Source organism: Exophiala xenobiotica (assembly GCF_000835505.1).
Source record: "Exophiala xenobiotica strain CBS 118157 unplaced genomic scaffold supercont1.6, whole genome shotgun sequence".
NCBI classification, from domain to species: Eukaryota; Fungi; Ascomycota; class Eurotiomycetes; order Chaetothyriales; family Herpotrichiellaceae; genus Exophiala; species Exophiala xenobiotica.
In genome coordinates this window covers 615,470-628,534 of record NW_013562489.1, presented here as the reverse complement: position 1 = coordinate 628,534, position 13,065 = coordinate 615,470, and the positions used below count along the sequence as shown (strand labels likewise).

Genomic DNA, 13,065 nt, shown 5'->3' with positions numbered 1-13,065 from the left:
GCGTGTCCAATTGAAACCAGAGTAAGCATCCAATGTCACAGAGTGAAGACTGGTCATGCTGGGTAGAATTTCGAGTGTATTCTTCCACCGGCGATCAGGGTAGGTTGTGATAAATGTTTCGAGGTTGGGGCACGCGCGAAGGATGAAAGCAGAGTCCGGTACATAACGGATGCTGAGTTCTTTGACTGCCGGTAGTGTCACACCGTGGAATGCGGTTCGAAAGGATGCGGTCACGTCCATCTGTGCGTTAAGTTCGATGCAGAGTATGGCAAGGTGCGGCATGGACGTGAGGGCTGCGACCGGTGAGGGTCCATATTGAGATGCTTCGCCGGCTCTTTTGTGCGGGCTCACTTTCAAGGCACTGCAGTCGGGTTAATAAAAGCCTCTGCCAGGCACGATTTTGGTAAATACATCAATCTTGAAGCCAGGTGAGGTGCCCTAGCGAGGGCTTGCATATGCCCTGTGAAATCCTCGAAGTCTCGTAGATTGAGCTTGGCGAAGTTGAAGAGGAGTCGAAGACATAGATGTCTGAAACGTTTGTCGACTCTTGAAAGAGTTTTGAGCGGCGTACGTTGCCACCAACAAGGCCACGAAGACGTAGCCAGACAGCTCACTTGCTTGACGATCAGCCAGAGGCAGTCATCAGACAGCCGGGTGGATAGAGGCAGGATGAAAGGGTGCTGACCGAGTGAAGTGTTGCCGTTGTGCCATTACTGGTAGAAAACGGATCGAGACAGGACTTGGATGTTGTACGATGGACCGGGGCGTTATGCAGAAATGGTCGCAAGCCCGAGAACCGAATGAATAAGAGAGAGGTTGTAAATGGGAGTTGGGCGAAGCGAGGCAGGCGTATGTCAAGTATCATGTTGCACCATGAGGGAAGAGGAAGTCACCTGTGCGAGTAGTGACGATAAAGTAAGAACGAGGGGAAAACAAGAAGGAAGGCAGCTTGGGAGCTTCCTCAGTAAATGGTGCGTGAATCATCCTAGGAACTGGCTCACTCTGGTGTGATGTCCTCCTTCCTGCATTGAATCAGCCAAGAGTCTCGATACATCTTGAGGCCTTTCATCGATGGATTTTGCGGCCGTACTTCTCTTTCTCCATAACCGTTCGAACTCGCGTCGTTGAAACAAGAAAGCGTTTGTTCAAAAGCCATACATCGCCCTAATCTACAACCCTGGCGTCCACTTGCTGCGGACACAGCTTTCACTCGACCCGCAGACACTGCAACCTGGCCTCAGTCTCAATGACATCCAACGCCTGTCTGACCTCAAGAACTTTCCGCACATCGCCCAACCAATCTTGGCTCAGAACCTTGGCCCAGCCCTGGAGGGTGTTCATCTCTCTTGCCGCGCTGTCAAGGTCGCCTTCCTCCAACAAAGTCTCGGTGCGAGTCAAGATACTCTCGACATCTGTGCCAGTGGGTTGGCCATGCTTCTTGAAAAGGACTTTGGATAAAAGCAAACTGGCTGCATGAGACGCGACACCTGCGTTTTCAGGCAGTAGACTAGCTTTGCGCACCTCGTTGGCCACGCGGCGGAAGCGGTCAATTAGCTGTGGCTGGCTTGGGATGCCCTTCTGGTAGGCCGCGGGATTGACGGAGGCAATTGCCGCGTCAACGACCGGGTCTCCCTCAGCTACGAGCTTGAGGGCGGCCATTTCCCGTACAAATGCCTTCGGTCGCGCATCCGAAGCAGCGGATTGAGCGAGTGCAGACCGGACCGCGTCAACTGCAACTTGCAATTTTTGGGTTGCCAAGTTAGCATCGATGACACCATTCCAATTGGAAGTGAGCTGAGTCAGGTTGTCAACGTTGTTGCTTAGGTCGGATAGTTTAGACAGACGGCCCTCTCGTTCTGACTCGACCAACGTCTTGATCTGCGCAACGAAATCGCGTTTCATCTCGATGGCCTGCTCAGCAAGCTCATTCTTAAGTCGTTGCTCAGTAAGCTCAGTACTGCGCTGGACCTCGTTCTTGAGTCTTTCCTCGTACAGTTGTGCGAGACGTCTACGTTCGGCCTCGAATTCTTCCCGAAACCTGGCTTCGTCTTCCGCTTGAGCTGTTTCGATCCGCCTCACGAGTTGTTTGGCACCTTCATCGAACTCCTTGTGTGCCTGTGCGATTCGTTCTTCGGCGGCCTTATGTTCTGCGTCTCGGAGTTGATGGATCTTGCCAGCAACTACTTCGAGAGACTCCTTGGCTTTCGTCATTGGCGCGGAATATTTGTTCGCTGCATCGGGAGAATCGGAGTTGACAACTGTGATGAGGTCGTTGACAATCTTGACGAGTTCTTGAACCACTGGTTCATCGGCATTGGGGACTGCTAGCGGTGAAATCTGAGTCACCGGAGGAATTGCTGGCGGTCGTGGGTCGGACTTTGGACTAGGTGTTGCTGGGCTGGGAACAGCATGTTCTGGCGCCGGGTTGACCGGTTGACCACCGCTTGCATCGGCACTCTTTGGAAGAGGGGCCTCTTTCGCCGCAGAATCTCTCTTTGCGGTCTCCACAGCTGCGCTCTTCTCTTTCTGAGTCGCAAGAGCAGGGTCGCCCTTAGCTTGAGTAGCATCCGTCTTTGTTACGGGCTTGCCGGAGTCTAATGCACTCATATGCTTGCCTTTTTGCGTCACATCACTGCCCTTTGGTTCATCCTCTACGGCTCTCCACGACAGTCCAGATCTCTGGGGAATGGTGGTTGTCTTGCCGTCGATATCTGACTTATCAGACCGGGTAATTCGGTGTATGTTATGCTTAGCATGAGGAAACCTCTTCTGGAAGGACCGTTCCTCGAAATAGAGCACCGCTTCCTCTCCATAAGGAATATACTCGGTGAAAAAGTCGTGGAAGTTATCATTCCTCAAAGCGTAGAATACAGCTCCTCCGTAACTCAAGCCACCGAGTAAGAGAAGGTAGAACAGGAGTCTGAGACGGCGGAATCGTCGCGGAGGCGGGGCCGATGCCTTCGAGGAGGGGGGAGGCGGCGGAGTGGATTCAGGCGGGCTCACGGTGGAGGGAGTGGTTGGAGGCGCTGTCTGCACTTGTGCCGGACTAGGCGGCGCCTTTGGTACGTTCTCTGGAGGAATGGTCGAGGAAGAAGTCGGCGTCGCAGGAGTCGGTCGAGGAGCTGGGCTTCCGGGGCTGCCAGGGCCTAGTGGCACTTCTGTCTTGACAGGAGCCGCAGGACTTTGGCTTCCAGGCATAAAAGCTGGTTCGGAGCTCGAGATAGAGTCTTTTTTCTCTGCGAAAGTTCTCCGCTGTATCCCGATGTCAGTTGCAACGAGACTCTCCGAAGGACGAAATTTTGACATACCTGAGTGATGGCAGCTTGCGCAAGCAATCGTCTGCGCAACTGGGCGCTGACGGGCCTGGCTAGTCGCAGCATGACTGGCTGGACTGCCATCTGCAGCCTCTGTAAACGAGTGTGAGGTGTGGAAATAGATGGCTGAATGATTCCATCCAGTGTCTACAGCAAATTGAGCTTGGGAAGCAAGCTCCAATTCAGGACACGCCGCCTTTACGTTATCAAGTTTCAGTCCTCTACAACCCATCACGTGACTATATCTGTAAAAAGCAGCGTCGTTGTCAGGTTCAGACGAGCGCGTTGAGGTGCCTAGTACGGAGTATCTGATTTGAATTGCCTTTGTGCGTGCCGACGACGTCTTCGGGACTTCGTATACAGTCTCCTGCGACGACCTGCAAACTTGATAATCACCCTAGGCTGCGCGATAGTTTCAAACTCAACATGTAAGTGTTTCTGCATCTTTAAAGCAAAGGCAATAATGGCAACAGCGACGAATGGAATTTTAGGCAGAGAGCACCAAGGTCCAGAAGGACTAACCGTCTCGCTTCAACGCCTCGCTCAAATTGGTATACAAGGTCATCAAGCCAAAAGCACCCAAAGCCACAGTACTGTAGTAAAACGATGCCCACATGGGCAAAATGTGCCGAGTAGATACTCGAACAGGTATGATAATGCTGCCTGTTCTCCGCGTTTTTAGTCGTCAACAACCTCAAGCAATCCAGAGCAACCATTTCACCGTCTTCAGGGTGACTCGAATAGACCCAAGGATCAGTTGTATGATAGAGACAACGGCCCAAATGAGCCAGAGCAATCCGACAACTGTCCATTCAATTCCAGCAAACCAGACTTTACGTAGAAGCCTGATCGGGCCTCTTCGTCTTCTTCGAAATGCGACTTCAATCGTATCATTCAACCCTTTTACAGCGAGTGTGCTGGTCGTAGTGAGTTTCATGCTCAACTGGCCCACTCGGTCAGCTGTCGTTCTGACTTGGGGTGTCATTGTGTTCTCAATCAGATCCTCGAGTGCCTGCAGCTGCATATGCTGACCTGGGGCAACAGACGAGCTAAAATCATTCAATTTGTCGTTGAAGGTCGAGGAATAGTCGTCCAGGTTCTTCATAATATTTCTCGCTGCCATGATGTACAACTCTCGCTTCTTGACACGCATTGATTGTGCCGTGTGCAATGCCCTGTCTTCCGGCGTGAGTGTATCGACGAAGAATTTCGGTAGATCTACTTTTTCCTCCGCTGCGCGACGTCCAATCTCTCGCGCCTTCACCGTCGAGCTGAGCAAGAGAGCTTCAGCACGGCCGATGTCGCGCCAGGAGATGCCTTCAGTGTCGGCTTCTTCCTCGGTAGCTTCAGACCCAGCCGTATGGGCCAAGTCACCAGCAGATCGACTTCCATGGAGGCCTTTCAGACCAGTGGCAGAACTGATTGCAGTATTCAAAAGCTCGGATGCGTCGCGAGACCGCGTCAAATCAAGGGCGGCCCCAAAGCCATAGCTCTGCTTGCGATCCAAGTCGTTCGATGATCTTGCACTTCCAGTGTCGAGTTTAGGCAAAGCCAGGCGGCCAAGTCGTGGTGAATGAGATGATGACCTGTGCTGTGCAGCAAGTCGGGAGATGTGATCTGTGCTATCGGACCTGATTCTCCCGTCATCTGTGGACAGCAGCCCTTGCTTCCTCTCCTGTTGTTCCCTATCTCTCTGAAACGGTGAGGTGAAGCTGGGAAGGTTGGGATTGTAATATCGAGGTCGTCCATTTGAAGGAGGGCTGAGCCTAGTTATTGTCGGTGACAGATGCTCGCTCTTTGTGCTTGAGATAGTTGATGACCTTGTTGGTGGGTGCATTGGAGGTGGAGTTGTCAGGACAGTGCCGTTTACACCGGCCTCCCTGTCAGAGTCAGATCCCGGGTATGAGCGAAGACTTGTCTCTGAAGCAGACGGTCTGTGCTTGTAGAGTGGCGGAGGTTCTCGCTTCCAGATGAAATCTCCAACTCTCGAAACTTCATTGCCTACGAGCTCTGCGATGCGTCCGCCCTTGAAGATGCCTCGAAGCCTAGAATGGTCACTGCCGCTGGTTCCTGCGGAGCGAGTGGTGACTTTGCTAGCTGCATTATAACTGTTTTCGCCTGAGTGCTGTAGAATCAAATCGTCGGGTTGTGGGGACTCGGTATGGTTCTTTGAGGATGGACTCATACCTCGTGTCATCGGACTGGTACCGCGCGAGCCACTACTGTCCAAATGATTCTTCACTTCGCCTGCGAGCTGATTGGGCTGAGCTGATGGAGCACGCGCGAAGTCGGTAGCACTGATTCGCTCGTTCTCTTCATGGTCATGCTTACGCTGAAATGGAGTTAGAATTGCGGATATAGGTTTCCTTGCTGGGGATGGTGCTCGGCTTGGGGGAGGTGACAGGTTAATTGCGATACTCGGCCACTGGGGTCCAGTAGGCGAGTTTTGAACGGTAGTAGTGTCATAGTCACTCGATGCACGTGGTGGTCGTTCCTGCTCGAGGCTTGACCGCAATGGCATTCTCGTCGAAGTGGGACGAGATGACCCTTCCCTGTTGCGTGACCTGCTTAGTGGTGAGGCCTTCTTGAGAGTGTCTATTTTGAGTATCTTTGCGAGGGCAGAGTGATCCACTGAAGACCTTTTGGAATTCACAGCAGAAGATCCCTGGCTGGAATCGCCGACTCGGGGAGAATGTTTCGACGGTGAGCTGCTGCCTCGCGCTTTCTGGCCCTCCTCACCGGGCGATTGCAGCCGTTTTCGCCGCAATCGTCTTCGTCCACGTTCGATTGCGTCCCCGTCCGAGGAAGACGATGCTGAATCGTCAGATTCGCTATCGTGAAATAGCTTTCGTCGAATTCGAGAGCGCTCTCTTGAACTGCTCGACTCTTTGATCTGAAGAGAATCCTTGAATTTGCTTCTTCGACGAGCATATTTGTGGGGACGATGGGCCGATTTGAAGGTGGGTAGCTCTGGCAGAGCTGAGGGAGGTGCTTCGTCCGAAGTAACAGTGTCTATTTCGGGCGCAGGAGACGGCTGCTGTAAATCCGACCGCATGTCCAGAGGAGTCGTGTTCCTCCACCCAGAGAACTTAAAATGTGTATCGGGAGGATAGATGAGGCTGTTGTCACGATCCTGTATCTTGGTCTTGTTCATACCTTGTTCCAACCAATACGCGTCTGCGATGAGATCAGCAGGATGGGTAACCCAGTCGGACCGTGGTCGAGTGGGTTTGGAATGATATGGATCTGGTATTCGAGGAGATGTAGCACGCTTGGGCTCATTGAGGGCGTCTTCTCGGTCTTCATCGTCGGACTTTGCCGTCCTCTGATCAAGCGGAGGCAAGCGAACGCATTCAAGTTCGTCATGCTGGGTCTCTAGATGACTCGATATCACTGCATCCACCCAAGCCCTGACTTTCTCAACATCATGCCATCCGTCTGCCTCGCTGTCAAACGAGGTCTTCTCCCAGATCCGCAACTTGCGATTTCGCACGTATTGAAGAGGGTTGTACGCCTTTTGCATTGCTTCAGGGCCTGTGGATGATGCCGGGCTGCCTGGCTTGCGGATCGGAGGAAGGTGTGAGAGTAGTCGACGATGCTCGTGGGCAATCTCGAAGTATATCTTCGCCTTTTCCACACGAGCTGCTGTAGCTGGAGATATCTGGTCTGCAAAGTCCATATCATAACCAAGGCCCTCATCTAATTCGGAATAGTTAGCGTCCGGTAGGGGGTTAGACTGTCTTCCTTTTGGCGAGCCAGTCCGTGATGCTTGTCGATTTGTTGCAAGAAATGGAGCAATGCTCTTTCCTCTGACCGAGTTTCTGGGGTCAATCGTAGACGCAGTCGAGATGACACGGCGTTCCCCCTGCTCCATAGAAACATATCTCCTACCCGAGGCGAGCCTGCGTCGGCCCTCGCTCAAACTGAGCGCCATTTGAACAATTTGCGCCGGGTCCTGAGCGTAGCCAACATTTGCCACAGCGGGCTTTTGGAATTCGGCATTGCTCGAGCTTGATGCTGCACTTCCATTCATACGGACGACCCCCTGCGTTGAGGACAGGGACCTTCGGATATCCGTGCCTGGAATCAGAGTGTCCGAAGTCGAGTGGTCGTGGACGATGGGATCTCGTCTAAACTCGCTGGCTAATGGTGAACTCCTGAAGGACGAATTCGAATTCGCATTGTTCCTTTGCCTCCTTTTTGAGACCGATAGGTCTGACCCTGCGCTCTCTCTTTTCTTCCTTGAGTCGCCATGGGCAGTCGTCCACGATGATTGCGAGAAACGCTTCTGGTTGGTGATCGATTCAAGCAAAAAGCCGCCAGAGTTTCGCTGGACATGATATAGAACAGCATCATTTTCTTTTCCCTTATCCTTGCTCTTGGATTCGTCACTCCGTACGCTGCTGCCGAAGGAAAGGCGTCCCGAGATGAGATGGGCCTCGTGGTCGCCACTTCTACTTTCGCTGTGATGGCTGGGTGCGCTCGAAGCCACTAAATCTGGTCCCGCCTCTCCTCCTCTTGAATAGTCATGGACAGAATGGAAGGCGGGAAGAGATGGATGATTGTTGTCGTCGGCACGATCTTGGAAGACTTTGGTGGCAACTGGGCCATTGGGACGAACTGGGGTAGAAGCCGACATTCAGGCACCTGCTCATGGGCGCAGGTGTTTCGCGGACTATCGCAGCTCCCTGCGTGATGGAGACAATTGAATCATTGCGGCTGAAGAGTGTCGCATGTAAGGGTGTCGGTCACCGAAGGTCACAGATCTCGTGAATCCCAAACGCAAGTCGGGTAAGGGGGAGATGGTAGACGTATGGAAGGGATTTGGTAGACCGAACGAGCAGGAAAGGATGGCAAATCGTATTCTGCTTTTGTGTATATGAAGAGACGGCTTCAATGGCAGGTGAGTTGGGAAGTATTGATGATCAAGCCTGGCCGAGGCAATGGAGAATTACTGTAAGATGTTGACGTGCCTCAAGAAAGTCGGCCTACAGTTGGTCAAGAGGCTGTCACTAACTTAGCCTGGCGAGCCTGCTGAGCCCCAATCCCGGCGCGACATTTCTATCAGTACTTGAATTGCCACTAGCACTCTACAATGAATCTATCCTAAAGTATCTATATTCGTACAGAGGTCATGACAGGCCGTCTAGAAGAACGATAAACGAAAAGACCATCAGGACTTGCGAATAATTCCCACGATCCACAGGTTCTGAGCCCACCTTTACCCCGTGCAGCCTAAGCAAATAACCGGCGCCAGTGACACTTGTGGAGATGGGGAGGAGGCCTCACCATCCATTGCAATGGGGACCATCATGGGCCGTGGACACCGAGCTCCTTCTCATCTTGCATGCGTTTAGCTTGCTGTTGCAAGTGTTGGACGCAGGAGTCCATCACTCCCCCTCTATCAACTTCAACAAAGCGAGTTTAGCGTGCTCGCTAGTAGGGATTCTGTTATGTCCTCCATGTCGAAGCCTTTCCCATCGGAGCTCCTTCTTACCATCAGCACTCTTCCACTCTTCGTAGTCAAGATTGCGAGAGAAGTCAATGCTGCCATTTGATGCGCGATCCAGCACACGGTCCCAGCTGGCACGACCTTGACGCCACGGGATTTCCCAGTCGTCTCGAGCGTGCATCATTGTCAGTTTCAGCTCGATGTCTGGATTGCTTGCTAATTCCGTCAATCTTCTCGTGGTCTCCCATTTGTCCGCGATCTTGGAGAGCACCCATTGCTGTAGGCGGGGATAGGGAAGCAATGGCGACAATAAAGGAGGTGTTAGCCCTTTAAAAGAGTAAGTCTCCAACAACTCGGGCAGAGAGGTGAAACTGGCGATGAGCACCAGTGCTTTGAATGGTGGCAGCCCAAGCTTCAGTACCCAGTCGCGGTAAGCAGCAGTTGCAGTGAACGTTCCCATCGACTGGCCAACTAAGATGACTCGACACGGATCCACGCCTTCAGACTTCTGGTCTCCATCAGACCTTTGGCCTGTAACGGCTGTCAACACCGTGATGCCATCTTGAATTACGCCCTCCTCGGTCGGGGTCCCGGTACTCAGGCCGAACCCACGATAATCAAAGGCAATCACATGAACAGGCTTGTCTGGCGTCGAGGAGCTCATGATTTGCTGATACGTGGGAGGACGGTAGGATGAGGCGATGTGCGCAGCATTCCCATGAAAGCTTACCACGACAGTTGCATTGGGGTCGTCCAGTAGGATCCGAATGCCTTCGGTATTTACGGCTTGGTCCCATGGCTTGAGCCCAAAATTGGCCTGACTCTTCAGTTCTTGTTCGTGTTCGCGATACAGATGAAGTGGTAATATATGCCAGGCGAACAGAGTGACATTGTCTGGCGTGGTGACCGTGAATGGCTGGATTTGATGATACAAGAATCCAAACTGCTCGGTATTGTTCAGGTCCTGGAAATAGGTCGGGTTGATATTGTGAGCATATGTCGCATTCCGCTGGACAGTGGGATGTGTGAGGGCTCCGATCACCAAGGCATACACCAGCCCACAAGCCGCAAGAGTCCAGTACGCTCTTCGGAAGAGGGTGTTGAAAGCCATTTGGACGGCCCTGAAAGAATGCGAGTGTGCAGAAAAAGAACACCACCAAAGAATGACACCGCCCAGATCAAAATCCTAATGCGCTCGCGTCATTGCGTAAGACGCCCGAGAGACTCAGATGAGGCATGAACAATTCGAGCTGTTAAGGAGTCTACCACCAGTAGATCTTATTGACGACCTGTGAAAGTCGTTATGTGTTAGCCGCTAGCTTACTACGAGCAACGAGTACGGTCGAGCTGTGTTAGTCCGTAGTGGCTCAGTTGATATCCTCCTCGCCAGACCTTCCCCCTTCCTTGACAGGTCTTTGTCGGTCTCATCGGTTACCCTTCAAGCCTTCCAATTCTTGTTATATTTCTCCTCTTCCCGCAAACCCGTCGGCAACATCGCGTCGAACTCTCCAGAGGGGCAATGGCGGACGCGGCGCCTCCGAAAAGAGTCTTACCGGCGCGGGATCGAGGCAATTCTAGAGCGAAAAGAAGAGCATCATCTCCAGTCCTGCCCGCGGCCACCCCAACTGCCCGTAAAGCTTCGACACTAGAACCCTCGACCGAGCCTCCTCGTCAAAAGCGCAAATATACGAAACGCGCAGGTCTTGTCAGATTTGAGACACCGACATCGTGTTCGTCGCCCTCCGTGTCCATCGCTGAAGAAGTCTTACCTACCCGACTCGTGGTCAATAAGCCTCTGCCTACATCAAGGGAGAAGCAGTCAACGAGTTTGTCTCCAAATGAATACCAATCCATTGCAGAGAGCGCCATCCTCGCGGCGTCCCTCCATCGATCTCGCATGCAATGGCTATGTGATGGGGTTTTCAAGAAGTATTGGGTCAAACCTGTCAAAAGGAAGGGCGTGATCGAGGCTCCCCCAAACAATCCCGACGGCAAGACAATGCACAAGCTTGGAGGTGCTACCATCACCATTGAGCCACATATCTTTGATGCTATCTTCTACACCGTGAAGGATTCGTCCGTTCCTCAACCTCAACCATACCACCGACATCCCAACCAGCACACGGCCAAGCAGATGATACCTCCCCCGCCTCCATATGGCATGTATCATTCACCTGGTCCGCATCAAGCTGGGCGACCTTCTGTCACTGGACCGACGCCACCGCCCCAGGGACATGGACCACCTCCAACACCAACTCCTGCTGCACAGGCACAGCCTGCCCCGTCTCCTAATCCTCCGGCTACTCAGCCAGCTTCTTCTACCCCCACTAGCGGTCCACCGAAGGCAATGAACCAACAATCTACACAGTTGCAAACACAAAATGCCCCGCCTCCGTCTCAACCTGCATCGGCCGCGCCCTCGCCCAAAACGCCAGTTCAAACACCACGGTCAGATCAGAAGCAGCCGAGTCAGCCTCCTGGTGGGAGACAGAGCACCACTGACCCAGTCATCCAGATGCTAGCCGCGAGAGCTGCCTCTGATCCACAACTCAAGGAACTGATGAAGGTGGTGGCGACATCAAAAGCATCGCCAGAACAACTCAAAGAGTTCCAGGCTCATATCGACGAATTCAACGAAGTAGTTCGACGACAGGAAGCTGAACGACAGGCAAAAAGCGAGGAGCTATCATCAAGTAAAACATCATCGGACCCCGCCGTCCCTGTATCTGCCGAAGGCGCAAAAGAAATGAAGTCCGACTCCAAACCACCAACACCGCAACAGGCAATTCCTGTACAAACTCCAAAGCCTGCCCCTGCCCCTGCCCCTGCCGCGGCACATCCCTCAACATACAGCACACCGCAGGCACCACCACGTCCACCAGCCCATCCGCCCGCAAGTGGGTTGCCTGGAGTGATGCATACTTTCCCTCATCAAGCTCATGGCTCGAATATGGGCGGACCGACGGGTGCATATGTGGGATACCATGCCCCCCCACCTCCACCGCGGCCGGAGCCCATTATCAAACACATTGTACTAGAGATTACGAGCACTCCCTCGGGCAGCCAGCCGGCGTCTACCGATCGTTGGCTCTTCCCAGAATATGCAGTGTTGGAACTACGACAAGGAGGCCTGGAAATGCTCTGTTCTTTCCTGGTAGAACGCCGCGGCTCTGAAATTCTCGCCGGCATGGGCAGCCAGTCTGCAGAAGAGGACATTGAGACGCCGCATACTAAATGGAAGGCGGAGCAGGAATACTATGTGCCGGTAACCATGACCGTCAAAGCGACTAACCATCGCACGATAGAGACCATTGCTCGGGCTGCCAAGTTACTGCCGCAAGTACAAGAATACATGAGGAAGGTACTCGACAAAGGGGAGCGAGCGCCCAGAGAATATCTGGTCCACCAACTGCCACGCGAAGTGACTGTGGGGGCGGATGGGACGGAAGGGTTTGTCGACAGTGGAGTGGAACTTGCAAGTGAATCCTCTTCCGAAGACGACGAATTGAAAGATGTGTATGGTATATAGAAAGCAATGGAGCTGGCGATCGTCATGATTAGTTGCAGTTCGGTTGGGTGAAGCCGGAAATGAGCACGAATACCTGGTATCATTTACTACTACGAGCGTACCAGAAGTGGACAGTTCAGCGATCAGCGAAGACAAATTTCAAAACCACCCACTTATGCTCGTACGGTGGCACTGGTGGCACTCCGTACTCATACGGGTATGCACAAGGCCTTCCAGGGGCCAGCTCAGTACTGTACTGACTTGGCTTGCTGACCATGGAGCTGTAGTATTGTTCGCCAGCTACTATGTATAGCAACACGTGAATCATGTGATTCACGTGACTGCCGATATGTCGAGTCATTCCATTAGTCGCTCAAGCCAGATGCCATCATTCTGATTCCGATCATCACTAGTACAGTACGAGTAAGTAGCACAGGTAGTCTACAAGAAGGTCATGATGCTATGAAACGGATTTCCAGCAAACCCTGGACAACGCCCTCGACTACCTGCATACCGCATGTACGCACCATCGATCTGGAGATTCAAACAGATTCTTCGCCCCCTCCGAGTCGGAACTTGGGCCGAACACTAACTAAATAATAATAATGCTGGCAACAACACCACCAACTGAAAGACAAAGCCACGATCATCAACGGTTCATCAGCCACCCGCCGCCCGGATTCAACAGCCGGGGTGGATTGGAACATCCTTCCTGTATTGGACGACATCGATGACTTGCTTTGGGCCCTCCGTCGCCATCCCAAGGCGTCTCCAGCAGGGGCCCGTCATGG

At 52.8% G+C, this 13,065-nt stretch overlaps 4 protein-coding genes across 4 annotated transcripts; 1 reads left to right on the top strand and 3 right to left on the bottom strand.

The window, feature by feature from the left end:
• Nucleotides 1–922: 922 nt before the first annotated feature.
• PV05_09532 (uncharacterized protein) lies at nucleotides 923–3,452 on the bottom strand. Its single transcript, XM_013455874.1, has 2 exons — nucleotides 3,309–3,452; nucleotides 923–3,252 (listed from the first exon to the last, which is right to left on the bottom strand). Exons 1-2 carry the CDS (start codon nucleotides 3,396–3,398, stop codon nucleotides 1,207–1,209), a joined length of 2,136 nt encoding a protein of 711 aa, XP_013311328.1. The 5' UTR covers nucleotides 3,399–3,452; the 3' UTR covers nucleotides 923–1,206.
• Nucleotides 3,453–3,706: 254 nt separating this feature from the next.
• PV05_09531 (uncharacterized protein) lies at nucleotides 3,707–8,260 on the bottom strand. The gene has a single exon (XM_013455873.1). It carries the CDS (start codon nucleotides 7,951–7,953, stop codon nucleotides 4,009–4,011), a length of 3,945 nt encoding a protein of 1,314 aa, XP_013311327.1. The 5' UTR covers nucleotides 7,954–8,260; the 3' UTR covers nucleotides 3,707–4,008.
• Nucleotides 8,261–8,384: 124 nt separating this feature from the next.
• Nucleotides 8,385–10,086, bottom strand: PV05_09530 (uncharacterized protein). Its single transcript, XM_013455872.1, has one exon. It carries the CDS (start codon nucleotides 9,875–9,877, stop codon nucleotides 8,705–8,707), a length of 1,173 nt encoding a protein of 390 aa, XP_013311326.1. The 5' UTR covers nucleotides 9,878–10,086; the 3' UTR covers nucleotides 8,385–8,704.
• Nucleotides 10,087–10,241: 155 nt separating this feature from the next.
• On the top strand, nucleotides 10,242–12,483 carry PV05_09529 (uncharacterized protein). Its single transcript, XM_013455871.1, has one exon. It carries the CDS (start codon nucleotides 10,286–10,288, stop codon nucleotides 12,293–12,295), a length of 2,010 nt encoding a protein of 669 aa, XP_013311325.1. The 5' UTR covers nucleotides 10,242–10,285; the 3' UTR covers nucleotides 12,296–12,483.
• Nucleotides 12,484–13,065: the final 582 nt, after the last annotated feature.